A 15,058-nucleotide genomic window follows, 5' to 3' on the forward strand; every position below is an offset into this window, starting at 1 on the left:
CCAGGAGGTGGATGTTGCAGTGAGCTGAGATCACGCCCCTACACTCCAGACTGGGTGACAGAGGAAGACTCTGTCTCAAAAAAAAAAAAAAAAAAAGTAAATGACCCTTGTTTTACAGATAGGAAACTGAGGCACAGGGAGGAAGGTTGATTAACTTTCCCAGATTCACACACCTAGTGAGTGGCAGAACCCCCTTGCAGTGCTGCTCTGTAATGGACAGAACTTGATGGGGTGAATGTGGGAGCCACAGGAAGGTTCAGAATGATCCCCTGGTCCTGGCCAGGGTGGCTAGGTGGGCATGGGAGCCGTGCTCTGAGAGGGTCAGCAGGAGGAGGAGCCAGTTGAGGGGGAGGTGAGGCATTTGGGACAGGCTGTGTTGAGGCATCTGTGAGGAAGCTGGCCTGTGGTCTGGAGGTGGGAGGACAGAATGGGGTTGGAGGGGCGCATATGGGCACGGTCAGCCTGGGGTGGCTGCAGCCATTGGGTGAGTTCCCCAGGGCATCCCCAGGGCCCCAGGCCCCACCTGCAGGATGACTCATAGTGCCACGTTGGCACCACTTTGGGTGAGGTGGGTGGGCCAGGATTCTGGGTTCTACCCGTGGCCCTGCACATGACCCCCGTGTTGTTTGTAGCTTAGCAGGTCTGAGGGGCCTGGGACATCTGAGACGCGTGGGCCCTGAGTCCTTGGCTGCCCTCAGTGACCTCTGCAGGGCTCTGCTCTTGGAGGATCTGCCTAAAAACACTTCTGGCCCCTTTGAGTCACTCTCCCGGGGTTGGACGAGTGGCTGGGCCTCCCAGCAGGGATGCTTGTTCCAGCTCAGGAGCTTGGGAGGAGAGCTGGGTTCCCGTCCTCTTGGGAATGCATAATGGCTGTCCAGGAGAGGAATTCCAGGCAGCAGGAGCAATTCGCTCAGTTCCACTGAGGCCACTAGTGCCCCGCACCTCAGCAAGAGGGCTTCCTCCACCTCCCACTCCTGTGTGGGAGCATCCTGTGTGATGCTGAGCACCATCACAGCCGACGTGCAGAGCAGCTGGGCATGGGGGCCTTGAGCGAACTCAGGTCCACAGCTGACCACAGCAGCTCACCCTTTCTCTAGCCAGCCTGGCCCACTGCTCCAGCATCGGTGTTCCTCATTCCATCTCAGCCCTTTTCCTGGCTCATCTTCCGGGAGCCTCCCCCTTCCCCAGCGCCAGTGGTGCCCACTCTGTTCCTCCAGCCCAGCCCTCTCCTCTGATCTCTACACCTATGAACACAACGTGCTGGACATGTCCACGTGGATGTCCCGCCAGCACCTCCGTGCTGCGTCTGGGGCTACACGTGTTGCAGACAGGTTTCATCACCTCCCGGCACTGTCTTTTCCTGGCTCCCCAGAACCCACGCTGGAAACCTGAGCCAGCTCTGACTGCTCGCCTCCTCTTTCCTCTGCCCCAGCCCTGGTGGCTCTGCCTCACCCATGTCCTTCCTCTTTCCTTCCTCTCCCATCCCTCCTTTAGTATCCCCATCGTCTTCAAGCTGTGTCACGCCTGCCTCCATGTCAGCCCTGTAGTGGCTGCCGCTGCATCCAGGAAAAGCCCCTGCTCTCCTCCTGGTGGACAGGCCTTTCTGTCCCCACCACCTGCCTCATGGAGCCCCTGCACTTCTGAAGCTCTGCGTTGGTTTGTCTGGTCCTCAGCGTCCGCACCCCTACAGGCTCCCCCTTGCCTCTGTGTCTTTGCACTTGTGCACATGCTGCTCCATCAGCCAGGATGCCCTTCCTGCTCTTTTGGGCCTTACTAACTCCTGCTGGCCCTGCCAGATGCAGGGCAAAGCCACTTCCTCCAGGAAGGGCTCCTGACTCTGAGGCTGCTCAGGCAGGGATCTGTTTGCATCTTTCTTCTGTGGGCTCCCTGAGAGCAGGGCCAGGTCTCATCTCTGGATGCAGCATCCAGCCCAGGCCCAGGGGAGAGCTGTTGCTCACAAGGAGTGAAATGAATGCCCTGAGGCCAGTTCATCTTTCAGGCTGGACACTGCCCAGGGTACAGGTATCCACCTGGCCCCGCAGAGGCAAGCAGGGACCTTGGGAGCAGCCCAGCTCACTCTGCTCTCAGCCTGCTGAGCCCTGTGCTGGGCCTACCTGCAATTTCCAAGTCAGCCGGCGTTGGCGGGGCCCCTGGCTTTGCTTAGGGCTGGGTGGAGCACCATCAGCCTCCTCTTCCTGGTCTCCCCTTCTTTCCGTACCCCCTGCCTTGGGCTTTCCTGAGGAGGGAAAGAGCCGAGACAGCACGGAGACAGCTTGTTAGTGGCACTCACAGGTCCTAAATGTTTCTTGGGGAGTCTTGGCTGGGCTGTAGCCTCCATGAAAATCTCCCTTTGGTGGTCTGTACTGCAGCCCCTCCCGACTCCCGACCCAGGCTGGGCGCATAAATCACCCTGGTTGGCTCGGCTCTCCCTATCCCTCTCCAGACCCGCCTGCCCCCGCCCTCAGGCCCACTCAGGCCTGGTTCCCAGGCAGGCCCCAGCCCAGGGCTCCGGCCCAGGCCCCCCCACCCCCGCCCCGCTACCCACGGAGCATGCCGCTCCACCACCGAGGAGCGGCCTGGGGCAGCCCATCCGCGGCACCCTCGGGGCAGTAAATATTATATTACTACAGGGTGTGCAGTACGTGACCTGAGACAGGCCCCGGGGCTTAAGTTTCCCGAGATGGAGTTTGCGTACTGCTCCCCCCACCCTAAAAATTCAATTAAAAAAAATAACAGGAAAAATGTAGTGCGCCGAGGGCCTGCCAGAGTGGTGTATCTGGCGGCGGCGGTGCCGCTGCGCTCCGGCGGTAATTGGTTCTGCATAGCTCGGGGAAATTGGCAGAAAAATAAATCAGCCGGGAGCCGGGAGTCAGACGCTGCGGGGAGGGGAGGTGGGGGGGCTGCAAGTGGTGGGAGCAGACCTGGTGGAGCGGGTTTGACTAATGTCCTGTTTGGGAGTCAAGGGGGTGGGGTGGGGTGGGGGCAGGGCAGCCCCCATACCCTCAATCAGGGAAAATGGAGAGGGGTCCCGCTTGGTTAGAGAGTGCACAGACCGCCCGGCCGCATTTCTGCATGGCGCTTGTGTGGGTACCGACCCCTGGGCTTGGAATGGCGAGGAGGAGCCATATGAAGGACTTTTAGGGCGCCTCTGTGGGATGGGGGAGGTCAAAGTTCTTTGCCTCTAAACAGGATTGAGCTTAAACCTGACCTCCTACCTCTCAGGGCTCAGGGCTGTGTTTCTGGCGTTGCATGTACCGCCCACCTCCTCTCCAAAGGCTTCCCAAAGCAGAGGGTTCTGGGAAGGGTTCTGTCGTGGCTCTCCACCCCACCTCAGGTGGATACATCTGAGCTGCTGGCCTCCCCGCAGTGCCTGCAGTGGCTTTTCAGGGGTTCCTAAATTTCTTCCTTGAAGAATGCGGACACACAGCACAGAGCGGGCTTGTTTCAGTGCAGGCACTCAGCGTTGGGGCCTCTACTCTAGGAGGATCCAGGGGGCAGGAGCGGGACCCCCTGGGCCCTCTGAGAGCCTGTAGTCAGTGGGGCAGAGGGGAACATATGTGGAAAAGAACTCACGGGACTGGAGTTGAGGACAGATTCCAAACTGGCAGTCCTGGAATCGGGGGCTGGGGACTCCACATCAGGAGGCGTGTAGGCTGACATGGGTGAGGAAGGCTTCCTGGAGGAGGTGAGGATGGAGCACATCACACAGAGATGTCTGTGCTTGTGGAGCCAGCTGGAGAAGGCACCCAGCAGGCAGGCAGAGGGGGTGGGGCCTGCTGTGAGAACCCCGACGCATGTGCATGCCTGGACCTGGGGGAGCCCTGGGCTCATCAGGCCCACTCCATCTGTCTGTCCCTCACAGCCAGCCTCTGGGTGATATCCATGAGATACCCTCTGCCACCCACCTGGACGAGTACCTGTACCGGCTGCGCACCCGTCACCTGAGCCAAATCACGGAGGCTGCCCTGGCCCTGAAGCTTGGCCACAGTGAGCTCCCTGCTGCTCTGGATCAGGCTGAGGACTGGCTCCTGCGTCTGCGTGCCCTCGCTGAGGAGGTAATTAAGCCTGCGGGTACCTTTCTTCTTCTGCTCTCCTGCTGCCTGGAACATCAGAACTGGCAGGCTCAAGGGGAATGTCTGGATTATTACCCACCCTGGTTCCATTGCTGGGTGACCTTGGGCAGGTGACTTAACCTCTCTGAACCTCAATGGACCAATTTGTAGAAGGAAGAGAGAGGGTGTGATGGGATACTGGGTGTTATGGGGCCTGACACAGAACCTGGCACACAATAGGTAACTAATAAATGCCCTCTGCTTGCCAAAGTATGTCAGAGACAGAGCTGGAACCAGAATCCAGGTGCCTGGTTCTAGGTTCAGTGCCAGGGCCTGCTTCCCCAGGTTCCCGACTCCTTCTTCCTGCCAGCCAGTGCCTGTCTGCACCTGGCCAACAACCTCCCCTGCCTGGACCCTCTGTTTCCTGTTGTCCTGGATGCCTCTGAGCCCCAGGTGCAAGAAGGCTACATTTTCAGTAACTCTGAGCTTTGCTGTATCTGATCAGAGAGGACCGGCTCTGGTTTGTCTTTGGGGAACTCTTTCCCCACCTGCAGAGCCTCCCCCTGAGGTCTGTGTGGCCAGATGCACCCACCCCGTTCCCTGGCAAACAGGCAGGTCAGGGATTTGTCTGGAATGAGAAGGGTCTGCTCACAAGTGGTGGGCAGACATCGCTGCTGCCTGCTCTGACCAGACTCATGTGGGACTCCCAGGCAGGAGGTAGGGGCTCTCCCCAGGAGTGTGAGAAGGGCAGGGCCAGGAGAGGGGCTACTGGAGGAAGCTGTGGAAGGGGAGAGGGAGGCTGCTCAGGAAGGGATGTGGGTCCCTGGAGTCAGCAGGGCCTCTAGGCACAGGCTGGTTCCCTGGCGGACACTGTGTTGCTCAGCTGTGGACCAACCCCTCACAGTGGCAGCAGAACAACCCCTCAGGCTGGTCACGGGCTGCTCTCTGTAAGCTCAGCCCAGACTGACCCCTGAACTCTAAGCATCAATTGTGATATGACTGGAAGGGGTTAAGGTGGAACAGTGCTGTCACTGTAAGGGCCCCGTGGAGAGAGCCCTTCTCAAACTTGCATGTGCATCAGAATCCCTTGGAGGGCTTGTGAAAAGCAGGTTAGGGCCCACCCCTCGAGTTCCTGGCCCCTCTGGAACTGGGGCGGAGCCTGAAAATATGCATTTCTAACAAGTTCCCAGAAGCTGCTGCTGCTGTGGGCGCCACACTTTGAGAACCCCTGGTATAGTGGCTAGGAACGCATATTTGGAGTCAGAAAAACCTACATTGGTTCCTAAGCTTTCGAAGCCTGATTTTCCTCACCTGTCAAATGGGGCTGCCTGTCTTGTCTCCTGGGCTCGCTGTTGGGGTTCAGTGAAGTGATGCATGGGCATGCTTCACCTGTGCTGCAGGAGCATCAGCTCAGCAGGAGCCCTGGCTGGAGACCTGGCCCCACTTGGGCTCACTTTGCTCACCATCCTTGGAAGCAAATGGACCCTTACCCAATCAGCCTGCTCGCCAGAGTGTGCAGCTGGCAGCAGTTGTCAATCATGCTGGAGGGGCTTAGGGGCCTCGCAGTTTCGTTCCGGACTAGTCACCATTTTCAGAGTCCAGTGTCTTCAGGCCACGGGAATCCTGCTGCTAGGGGAGGAGGGTGTGTGTCCTCTGGGAAGGGCATACCTTCCATGGATCTGTTCCCGCTTTCGGGACTGAGGAAGGTGGGTGATGTCCTAGGCGTAATGTGACCTCCCTGGTCAAATCTCGTTCTCTGATGTTTGCCCCCTGGGAATGTCTACCTGGTAGCGAGGACCTAAGAATGTAAGGTCTGAGGTCCAGGCAGGAGTGTCTCTTCCCAGAAGGATGTACTCAGCTCAGTAACCTTGGCAGGCTTCTCATGTGAGCTGGGAGCCGCCTTCTGCTCTGTCCTCTGGGGGCTTACTGCCACTCAAACCAGACACTGGCCAGCCCTGGGAGGTCTGGGGGAAGGCCAGGGTGGGCAGCATGTGGGATGGAAGCTGGGAGAGGAGAGGCCTCTGTGACCTCTGAGTCAGAGGTCAGCTCACGGTGTGGCTGTGGGGCTTGGGCCTGGTGTGTCACCATCCCCACCCTGACCACCGCCCTCTCTTCAGCCCCAGAACAGCCTGCCGGATATCATCATCTGGATGCTGCAGGGAGACAAGCGTGTGGCATACCAGCGGGTGCCCGCCCACCAAGTCCTCTTCTCCCGGCGGGGTGCCAACTACTGTGGCAAGAATTGTGGGAAGTTGCAGACAATCTTTCTGAAAGTGAGTTTTCTTTTTTCCCAAATCATGATCATATTTTTCCCAACACAAGGCCTTTCTCCCACCTCTTCTGCTTCCCCCTCCTGTTCTTGACCTATCTTAGTTCTTAGGCTGTGGTCTTGGAAGGAGAGGAGGTCTTTGGGTAAAACAACTTTCCTTTTCCTCGGTCTCCCCCAAAGTCCCCAGGCCCCTGCACCTAGTCTAGGACTAGTAGGTTTGAGCTGGAATCACTGGCGCTGGCAGTGAATGAGGTGGAGTCTGTGGTCCAGGCCATGTCAGAGGGCTGACCCCTGGGGCTGTGTGTGTCCTTCCAGGCAGGTGTCCTTTATAGGGAGGCCTCAGTCCTCAGCTCCCAGGCACTAGCAGGCCTTGCATGACCTGGCTTCCACACCAACCCCAGTGCCCTGGACTGGAGCTGGAGTCACTTTGAGGCTCAGGTCCCTCTGCTGGGAAGGCTGGTATCTGGAGTTTGGGACAGGCGCACCACAAGCTAGACCCACTGGAGAGCTGGGAGCATGTAATTGTGCCCCCTGGTCTCACCAGCCCCCACCTCTCCTGCCCTTACTCCTCTTCCAACACCCATCCCTGCTCCCTCTTCCTCCTTTCCAGGGGGGTCACCAGCTTTGGGGATGGGTGACTGGGAGGTGAGCAGGTGCTTGGGGAGAGCCCATCTGTGCTCCTCTCTAGGCTCATGTGCAGATATAGAGCCAAGGCTGCTGTGGTCCTGGTGTGCAGGACATAATGTGGGAGATCCTTCCCTGCACGATGGCTGCCCAGGCCCAAGGGAGGGCCCTCCTTGAAGGGTTGTCAGTGAAGCTGCCCCTGCTTGGGGAGGAGCAGCCCTGAGAAGCAGGCCTGCTCCTTACCTCTTTTTTTTTTTTTTTTTTTTTTCTGACATGGAATCTCACTCTGTTGCCCAGGCTGGAGTGCAGTGGTGTGATCTCCACTCACTGCTGCTTCTGCTTCCCAGGTTCAAGAGATTCTCCTCCCTCAGCCTCCCGAGTAGCTGGGATTATAGGCGTTCGCCACCCCACCCAGCTCTTTTTTTTTTTTTTGTATTTTTAGTAGAGACGGGGTTTCACCCTGTTGGCCAGGCTGGTCTCGAACTCCTGACCTCAGGTGATCCGCCCCCTCCTCAGCCTCCCAAAGTGCTGGGATTACAGTCGTGAGCCACTGCGCCAGCCCTCCTTATCTCTTTTCATTTGCCCCGAATAGCTCTGCTAGCATTCAAGGCCTCCTCGACCTAAGCCACTGGGTCTTCATCCAGCCAAGTCCACCTCCCTAAAACCCCTCTGCGCTTGACCTTCCCCCTCCCCACATCTCTCCTCCCTCCTCCCCTCTTCCAGGAAGTCGTTGTTGACTTACTTTAGCCTTGAACCCGAACCCCGGGAGCAGACACCCGAGTGATGCCTAGATGCATTTGTATATTGGCCAGTTGTCTTGTTGTCCCCTGGGGGGCATGGAGAGGACAGGTTTCAGTAGCACAGAGGATGCCAGGGTTGACTGGAGCTCTGTGTGGCCTTGGGCAGGTTGCTTAATCTCTCTGAATTGCCTGCTGTCTTATCATCTGTAAAATAAGGGTGGGTGGGGCTGCCCATTTTACAGGTTTTGAGGGTTGAGTTAGGTAACACAGGTGATAGGACTTGCTGGAAATAAGCAATCAATGGATGTCAGTTTCTCTCCCTTTTCCTTTTGGGGAGCTCCCCTGCTCTATGCGTGCCATGGCTAGAGGCCAGCTGAAGGCCAGGGATAGTAGATGTCTGCACACAGTTGTGTGAGTATGTCTGTGTGTATATGTGTGTTGGGCAGTAGGCTGCCCCCATCCACCTGTTCACGTGCCAGCTGGGGCATGTTTCCCGTTAGCTTCTAACCTGCTGTGCTTGTCAGAGCCTAACCTCTGAGAATCTACCTCCTAAGCCAGTTCCTGGCCTGGTAGGGCAAAAAGGGAAGGCAGTCAAGGAGTGGCTGCATCTGAGCGGGGCTGACGGGAAGGCTGTCTGTGAGAGTAGCGGGGGTGCCGCTGAATCGTGCCTGGTGGACTCGCTGGGAGGGGACGAGCTCCAGGTTCTGACCTCTTGGCCATGTAGCCTCAGGGAAATGCAAACTGAAACATTTTCCCTGGTTTCAAGCAAAAAAAAAAAAAAAAAAAAAAAAAGATATAGAATTGTTTCTCGAAGTCTTCCCCACTGAGTTTATGAGCCCCGCCAGTAGCTCCTGAGCAAGCTCTACAAAAATGTTGGCAGCAAGCAGAGACCAAGAAAACACTGGTGTTTCTGAACTTAAACCAAAGTTGGAAAAAATGAGCACCAGCAGGGAGAGAGAGGAGCCCCAAACTAGACATTTCTTTATTTGCTGTTGCTATTTTGGGTCCGGCAGGCTGGCCCCGTCTGGGGGAGGACAGGGGAGAGAGCCGGGGGTGGATGGGGGAAGTGGGGGTCAGGCATTCCTGCCATCTCCCTGGGGCTGGTGGTTTGGAGGGTAAAGGCAGTTAACCACCCGGGGGAGAGGACAGCCTAAGCCAACAGCCAAGGAGAGGTTTCCCCGGGGCATGACACGTGGACTCAGGGGCTCCTCCAGGCTTCATTGAAGATGAACCAAAAGAAGCGGGGCTGTGTCTGCAGGAGGGAAGTATGAGGTGGTCCCGGCCTTGGCATGTCCTCTGCCCCTTCCTGAGCCTCCTACCTGCCCTCGGCTCTCCCTCCAGGGATCCAGGCCTCCCTGACTAGCGTGGGACACCTTACCTCAGCCGCCCTTCCTTTTTCTGAACCCACCCCTTTGCTCACACGGCTCCCTGCCCCAGAGGATATACTGCTTTGAGCTCATGACACTAGGCCTGGATACTTAATGTGTTGCCTCCTCTAGGGGACAATGTGAATTTTAAGAGCAGGAGCTTCTGCTCCTCAGGCCATGTCTGACCTTGGGTTTCAATCAAATGGTGAAGTAATTGTGGAGAATAATTTCTGTTTCATGTTGGGTTGTTGTGGTTATCCCATTTGGCAGAGCTTCTGAAAGTTTCAGGATAAAAAGCAGTTGAAGACCAGTGAACAGTGGTTGACACGCTGATAATCACTTGAAAGGGTAGGGATATTAGATGATACACTAACCAAAGAAATACAATATTAAACTTGAAGGGGGAGGCTTTAATTTCTTCTCCTTCCGGATCTGTATCATTGTGTCTCCTTTAGAGACAAGTTTTAGAACTGTGCTGTCCAATATGGTAGCCACAGATGGCTATTTAAATTTGCATTAATTAAAAGTAAATGAAACGAAAACGTTACCTCCCCAGTCATACTGGCCACATTTCAAGTGCTCAGTAGCTACATGGGGCTAGTGACTACCATATTGGATGGTGAAGATATAAACCATTTTCATCATGGAACGTACCATTGGCAAGCACTGTTCCAGAAGAAACTGGAAGCAAGGATGTGGTGGGAGAAGGGGAGAGGAGAGATCCTGGGCTAGACATGGTTCCTCTCCGCAGAGTGCTCCTTAGAAGGGAATGATGTAGTCTTTGCCTTTGATGGCGAGGAATCTTGGTGAGGGATGGGGGGTGGGGTGGGCATTTCTCAATTGTGTGCTCCCCTTCCATGCAATTCTGGTAAGCGCTTCCACAGGGGACACTCCCAGTGAGGGTGTCAGCCTGGTCTACCCAGCCCTGGAGGACTCCTCCTCAGGCTCTCGTTGGGACATCTGGATCCTGAAGGGGACTGTGGGTTTCTGTCCTTCTCTGGTACCCAGTATCCGATGGAGAAGGTGCCTGGGGCCCGGATGCCAGTGCAGATACGGGTCAAGCTGTGGTTTGGGCTCTCTGTGGATGAGAAGGAGTTCAACCAGTTTGCTGAGGGGAAGCTGTCTGTCTTTGCTGAAACCGTGAGTGCCTGCCAGCCCCCACCTCTGCCTCCCACTCCCTGGAGCTGCCTGGGCCCCCTGTTCACGTCTCATTCTTCCTGGCCCTCCAGTATGAGAACCAGACCAAGTTGGCCCTGGTCGGGAACTGGGGCACAACGGGCCTCACCTACCCCAAGTTTTCTGATGTCACCGGCAAGATCAAGCTACCCAAGGAGAGCTTCCGCCCCTCGGCCGGCTGGACCTGGGCTGGAGATTGGTTCGTGTGTCCGGAGAAGACGTGAGTCGTGGGCAGGGAGGACTGGGGAGAGCCAGGCCAGGCTGCCCACCATGGACTGCACCCTCCTTTTGGAGGCAGGCTGGGGCTCTGCTGATCCCTCTGCTTGCTCCTGCGCTGGTCATGGGAACTTCACTGAACTTTCCCAGCACTGAGGCTCGCCAGGCAGCAGTCCTTTCCAGAAGGGCTTGGATAGTCAGACAGTCCTTTATTCTTTTCATTAAAAAAAAATTTCTTTTTTGAGACAGAGTCTTGCTCTGTCTGGAGGCTGGAGTGCAGTAGCATGATCACAGCTCATTGCAGCCTCAGCGTCCTGGCCTCAGGTGATCCTCCTGCTCCTGCCTTCTGAGTAGCTGGGACCACAGGTGTGTGCCATCGTGCCTGGCTAATTTTTAATTTTTTTGTAGAGACAGGGTCTCACTATGTTGTCCAGGTTGGTCTTGAACTCCTGGGCTCAAGTGATCCTCCTCAACCTCCCAAAGTGCTGGGGTTATAGGCTTGAGTCACCACGCCTGGCCAGGCCTTTATTCTTAAGCCTCCATTCTGTGTGGTGTCCATTGGGTGTGGCCCCATCCTCCAAGACACCCAGGACAAGCCCATCACCTCCTCTGCACATGAACCCTTCTCATATCTGGACTGCTCACACATCCCCTGAGTGGTCCTTTCTCTCTCAGTCCCTCTCAGATCTATGTGGTCCTTCTCCATGTCTATTGCTGCCTTTGCCTCTCCTCTCCTTTTCCTATTTGGTTGGCATTCAACTCTGTGGTGTTTAATTTTTTTTTACTTAAAAACATTGAAGTATAATATGTTATACAGTCAAGCACTCAAATCTTACGAGTACAACTTGGTAACACTTAATATTTTTACAACTATCCATCAAGTCTCGACTGCCCATCCTCCTTTTGCTGTCTTCAGTTGGCCTCCTTTTCTCTTTAATTTGGTGATGTGCTCTTTTGTCCCTGATTATCCCAGGGTGTCCCTAGGTCTCCTTTTCACTCTCTGCCTTGGTCTCTTGCACCCTTGCCTCCCTACCCCCATGTCTCTCATTGTTGGTTGGGGTGAGGCTGACACGGGCAGGGGTGCTCTCCAGGAGGTGGTGGATGGATGGGGGCCTCTCCAGCGGAGACTCTGACCAGCCCTCCTCCACAGCCTGCTCCATGACATGGACGCCGGTCACCTGAGCTTTGTGGAGGAGGTGTTTGAGAACCAGACCCGGCTTCCCGGAGGCCAGTGGATCTACATGAGTGACAACTACACCGATGTGGTAAACCAGGCGCTCAGGGGCAGGTGGGGTCTAGACATTTGGTCTCTGGAGGCACCTGGGGCTCAGGGGAGGCTGGGGCATATTCCTCCTTGCCCCCTCCTACCCCTGGAGCCTTCATGCTTTGGTTTCCAGAGGGAAAGTGTGGGGTGCAGTGGTGGCAGGACACTGACTCTGGGTCTCTGCCCTTCTATCTGGGACTTCGAGGACATATGTTGTCAAGTTGTATCTTTTCTGCCTCCCTGCTCACATCTGTCTGTCTCCTCTCATTGCTTGCCTGTTCGGTTTTGTCCTTAGAACGGGGAGAAGGTGCTTCCCAAAGATGACATTGAGTGCCCACTGGGCTGGAAGTGGGAAGACGAGGAATGGTCCACAGACCTCAACCGGGCTGTCGATGAGCAAGGTGGGTAGCATGTGGAGCCTGGCGAGCTCCATCCCCGGTGAGCTCTCAAGCCATGCTGGTGGGGACAGCTGAATGCTAGGGCCCTTCACTGGGCTATTTCACCCACCCTGGGACACTTCTTGAAGGCACCCCCACTCCAAGCTACAAATTAGGACCGAGAGTCAGTGGCTGCTCAAGAGTCTGTGACCATGCCCCAAATTCAGAGATGGTCCGAGGAGAGATGGGGAACTGCCAAGCAATGAGTGACGGGTTCCCCTTCCCCCAGGCTGGGAGTATAGCATCACCATCCCCCCGGACCGGAAGCCGAAGCACTGGGTCCCTGCTGAGAAGATGTACTACACACACCGACGGCGGCGCTGGGTGCGCCTGCGCAGGAGGGATCTCAGCCAGATGGAAGCGCTGAAGAGGGTGAGCCAGCAGATGGTGGGTGGGAGTGAGGCCCCTGATCGCAGGTGACCAGCAGGCACAGGTGCAGAACTGCATGCACACAGACACCTGCATGTGTGCACATGGTATGCACAGACACCTGGGACTCACTGGAGGTGCTCACAGATCACACCAGGCACACCCAAAGATCACACCCAGCATATACACAGATCACACCCAGCACACAGATCATACCTGGCACACCCACAGATCACACTCAGCACACACAGATCACACCCAGCACACAGATCACAGCTGGCACACCCACAGATCACACCCAGCGCATGCACAGATTACACCCAGCACACCCAAAGATCACACCCAGCACACACAGATCACACCCAGCACACCCACAGTTCATACCCAGCACACCCAGATCACACCCAACACACCCACAGATCACACCCAGCACACTCACAGTTCACACCCAGCACACCCACAGTTCATACCCAGCACACAGAGATTACACATAGCACACCCACAGATCACACCCAGATCACACTCAGCAAACACACAGTTCACACCCAGCATACACAGATCACACCCAGCACACAGATCACAGCTGGCACACCCACAGATCACACCCAGCGCATGCACAGATTACACCCAGCACACCTAAAGATCACACCCAGCACGCACAGATCACACCCAGCACACCCACAGTTCATACCCAGCACACCCAGATCACACCCAACACACCCACAGATCACACCCAGCACACCCACAGATCACACCCAGCACACCCACAGTTCATACCCAGGACACACAGATCACACCTAGCACACCCACAGATCACACTCAGCACACTCACAGTTCACACCCAGCACACCCACAGTTCATACCCAGCACACAGAGATTACACATAGCACACCCACAGATCACACCCAGATCACACTCAGCAAACACACAGTTCACACCCAGCATACACAGATCACACCCAGCACACAGATCACAGCTGGCACACCCACAGATCACACCCAGCGCATGCACAGATTACACCCAGCACACCCAAAGATCACACCCAGCACACACAGATCACACCCAGCACACCCACAGTTCATACCCAGCACACCCAGATCACACCCAACACACCCACAGATCACACCCAGCACACCCACAGTTCATACCCAGGACACACAGATTACACCTAGCACACCCACAGATCACACTCAGCACACCCACAGATCACACCCAGATCACACTCAGCAAACAGTTCACACCCAGCATACACAGATCACACCCAGCACACCCACAGATCACACCCAGTATGGATCACACTCAGCACACCCACAGATCACACCCAGCACACACAGATTATACCTAGCACACCCACAGATCACACCCAGCACACCCACAGATCACACCCAGCACACACAGATTACACCTATCACACCTACAGATCACACCCAGCACATGCACAGATCACACCCAGACACACAATCACACCCAGCACACACACAGATTACAGCTAGCGTACCCACAGATCATACCCAGCACACCCACAGATCACACCCAGATCACACTCAGCAAACACACAGTTCACACCCAGCACACCCAGATCACACCCAGCACACCCACAGATCACACCCAGATCACACTCAGCAAACACACAGTTCACACCCAGCATACACAGATCACACCCAGCACACCCACAGATCACAGCCAGTATGGATCACACCCAGCACACCCACAGATCACACCCAGCACAGCACACACAGATTACACCTATCACACCTACAGACCACACCCAGCACATGCACAGATCACACCTAGCAGACACAGATTACATCTAGCATACCCACAGATCACACCCAGCACACACAGATTACACCTATCACACCTACAGATCACACCCGGTACATGCACAGATCACACCTAGCAGACACAGATTACATCTAGCACACCCATAGATCACACCCAGCACATGCACAGATCACACCCAGCACACACAATCATACCCAGCACACCCACAGATCACACCCAGCACATACAGATCACACCCAGCACACAGTTCACACCCAGCACACACAGATCACACCCACCACACCCAGCACAGATCACACCCAGCATATCCATAGATCACACCCGGTACCTGCACAGATCACACCCAGCACACAGATCACACCCAGCAAATGCACAGATCACACTCAGCACAGATCACACCCAGAGATCACACCCAGCACATGCACAGATCACACCTAGCACACCCGCAGATCACACCCAGCACACAGAAATCACACCCAGCACACCCATAGATCACATCCAGCACAGATCACACCCAACACACTCACAGATCGCACCCAGCACACACACAGATGCTTATAGACAGACACACTCAGATGCCCATGATTGCAGGAGATCACATGCAAAGTTCACACACTGACCTGGAAGATGGAAAGACACCCACGGACTGTGTCTTAGGCTGGGTTTCCTGGAGGCAGAGGCTAAGATGTGGATTTGGCTGCATGTTATTGGGGCAGTGCCTTCGGGAGTGTGAGGAGCAAGGATGCAGCTTCAGGCAGG

General features: G+C 55.8%; 1 protein-coding gene across 17 annotated transcripts in view; it reads left to right on the forward strand.

Annotated features, from left to right (window-relative positions):
• Positions 1 to 15,058, forward strand: part of DYSF (dysferlin) — a 238,722-nt gene that overhangs the window by 110,493 nt on the left and 113,171 nt on the right. For all 17 annotated transcript variants that reach the window (XM_073023068.1, XM_007970265.3, XM_007970270.3 and 14 more), the window contains 7 exons: positions 3,863 to 4,055; positions 6,170 to 6,325; positions 10,061 to 10,192; positions 10,282 to 10,448; positions 11,595 to 11,709; positions 12,004 to 12,109; positions 12,375 to 12,517. In XM_073023068.1, coding sequence (XP_072879169.1) covers positions 3,863 to 4,055; positions 6,170 to 6,325; positions 10,061 to 10,192; positions 10,282 to 10,448; positions 11,595 to 11,709; positions 12,004 to 12,109; positions 12,375 to 12,517 — 1,012 coding nt within the window. The remainder of the gene's footprint in view (positions 1 to 3,862; positions 4,056 to 6,169; positions 6,326 to 10,060; positions 10,193 to 10,281; positions 10,449 to 11,594; positions 11,710 to 12,003; positions 12,110 to 12,374; positions 12,518 to 15,058) is intronic.

Source organism: Chlorocebus sabaeus, chromosome 14 (assembly GCF_047675955.1).
Source record: "Chlorocebus sabaeus isolate Y175 chromosome 14, mChlSab1.0.hap1, whole genome shotgun sequence".
Taxonomy (NCBI): Eukaryota; Metazoa; Chordata; class Mammalia; order Primates; family Cercopithecidae; genus Chlorocebus; species Chlorocebus sabaeus.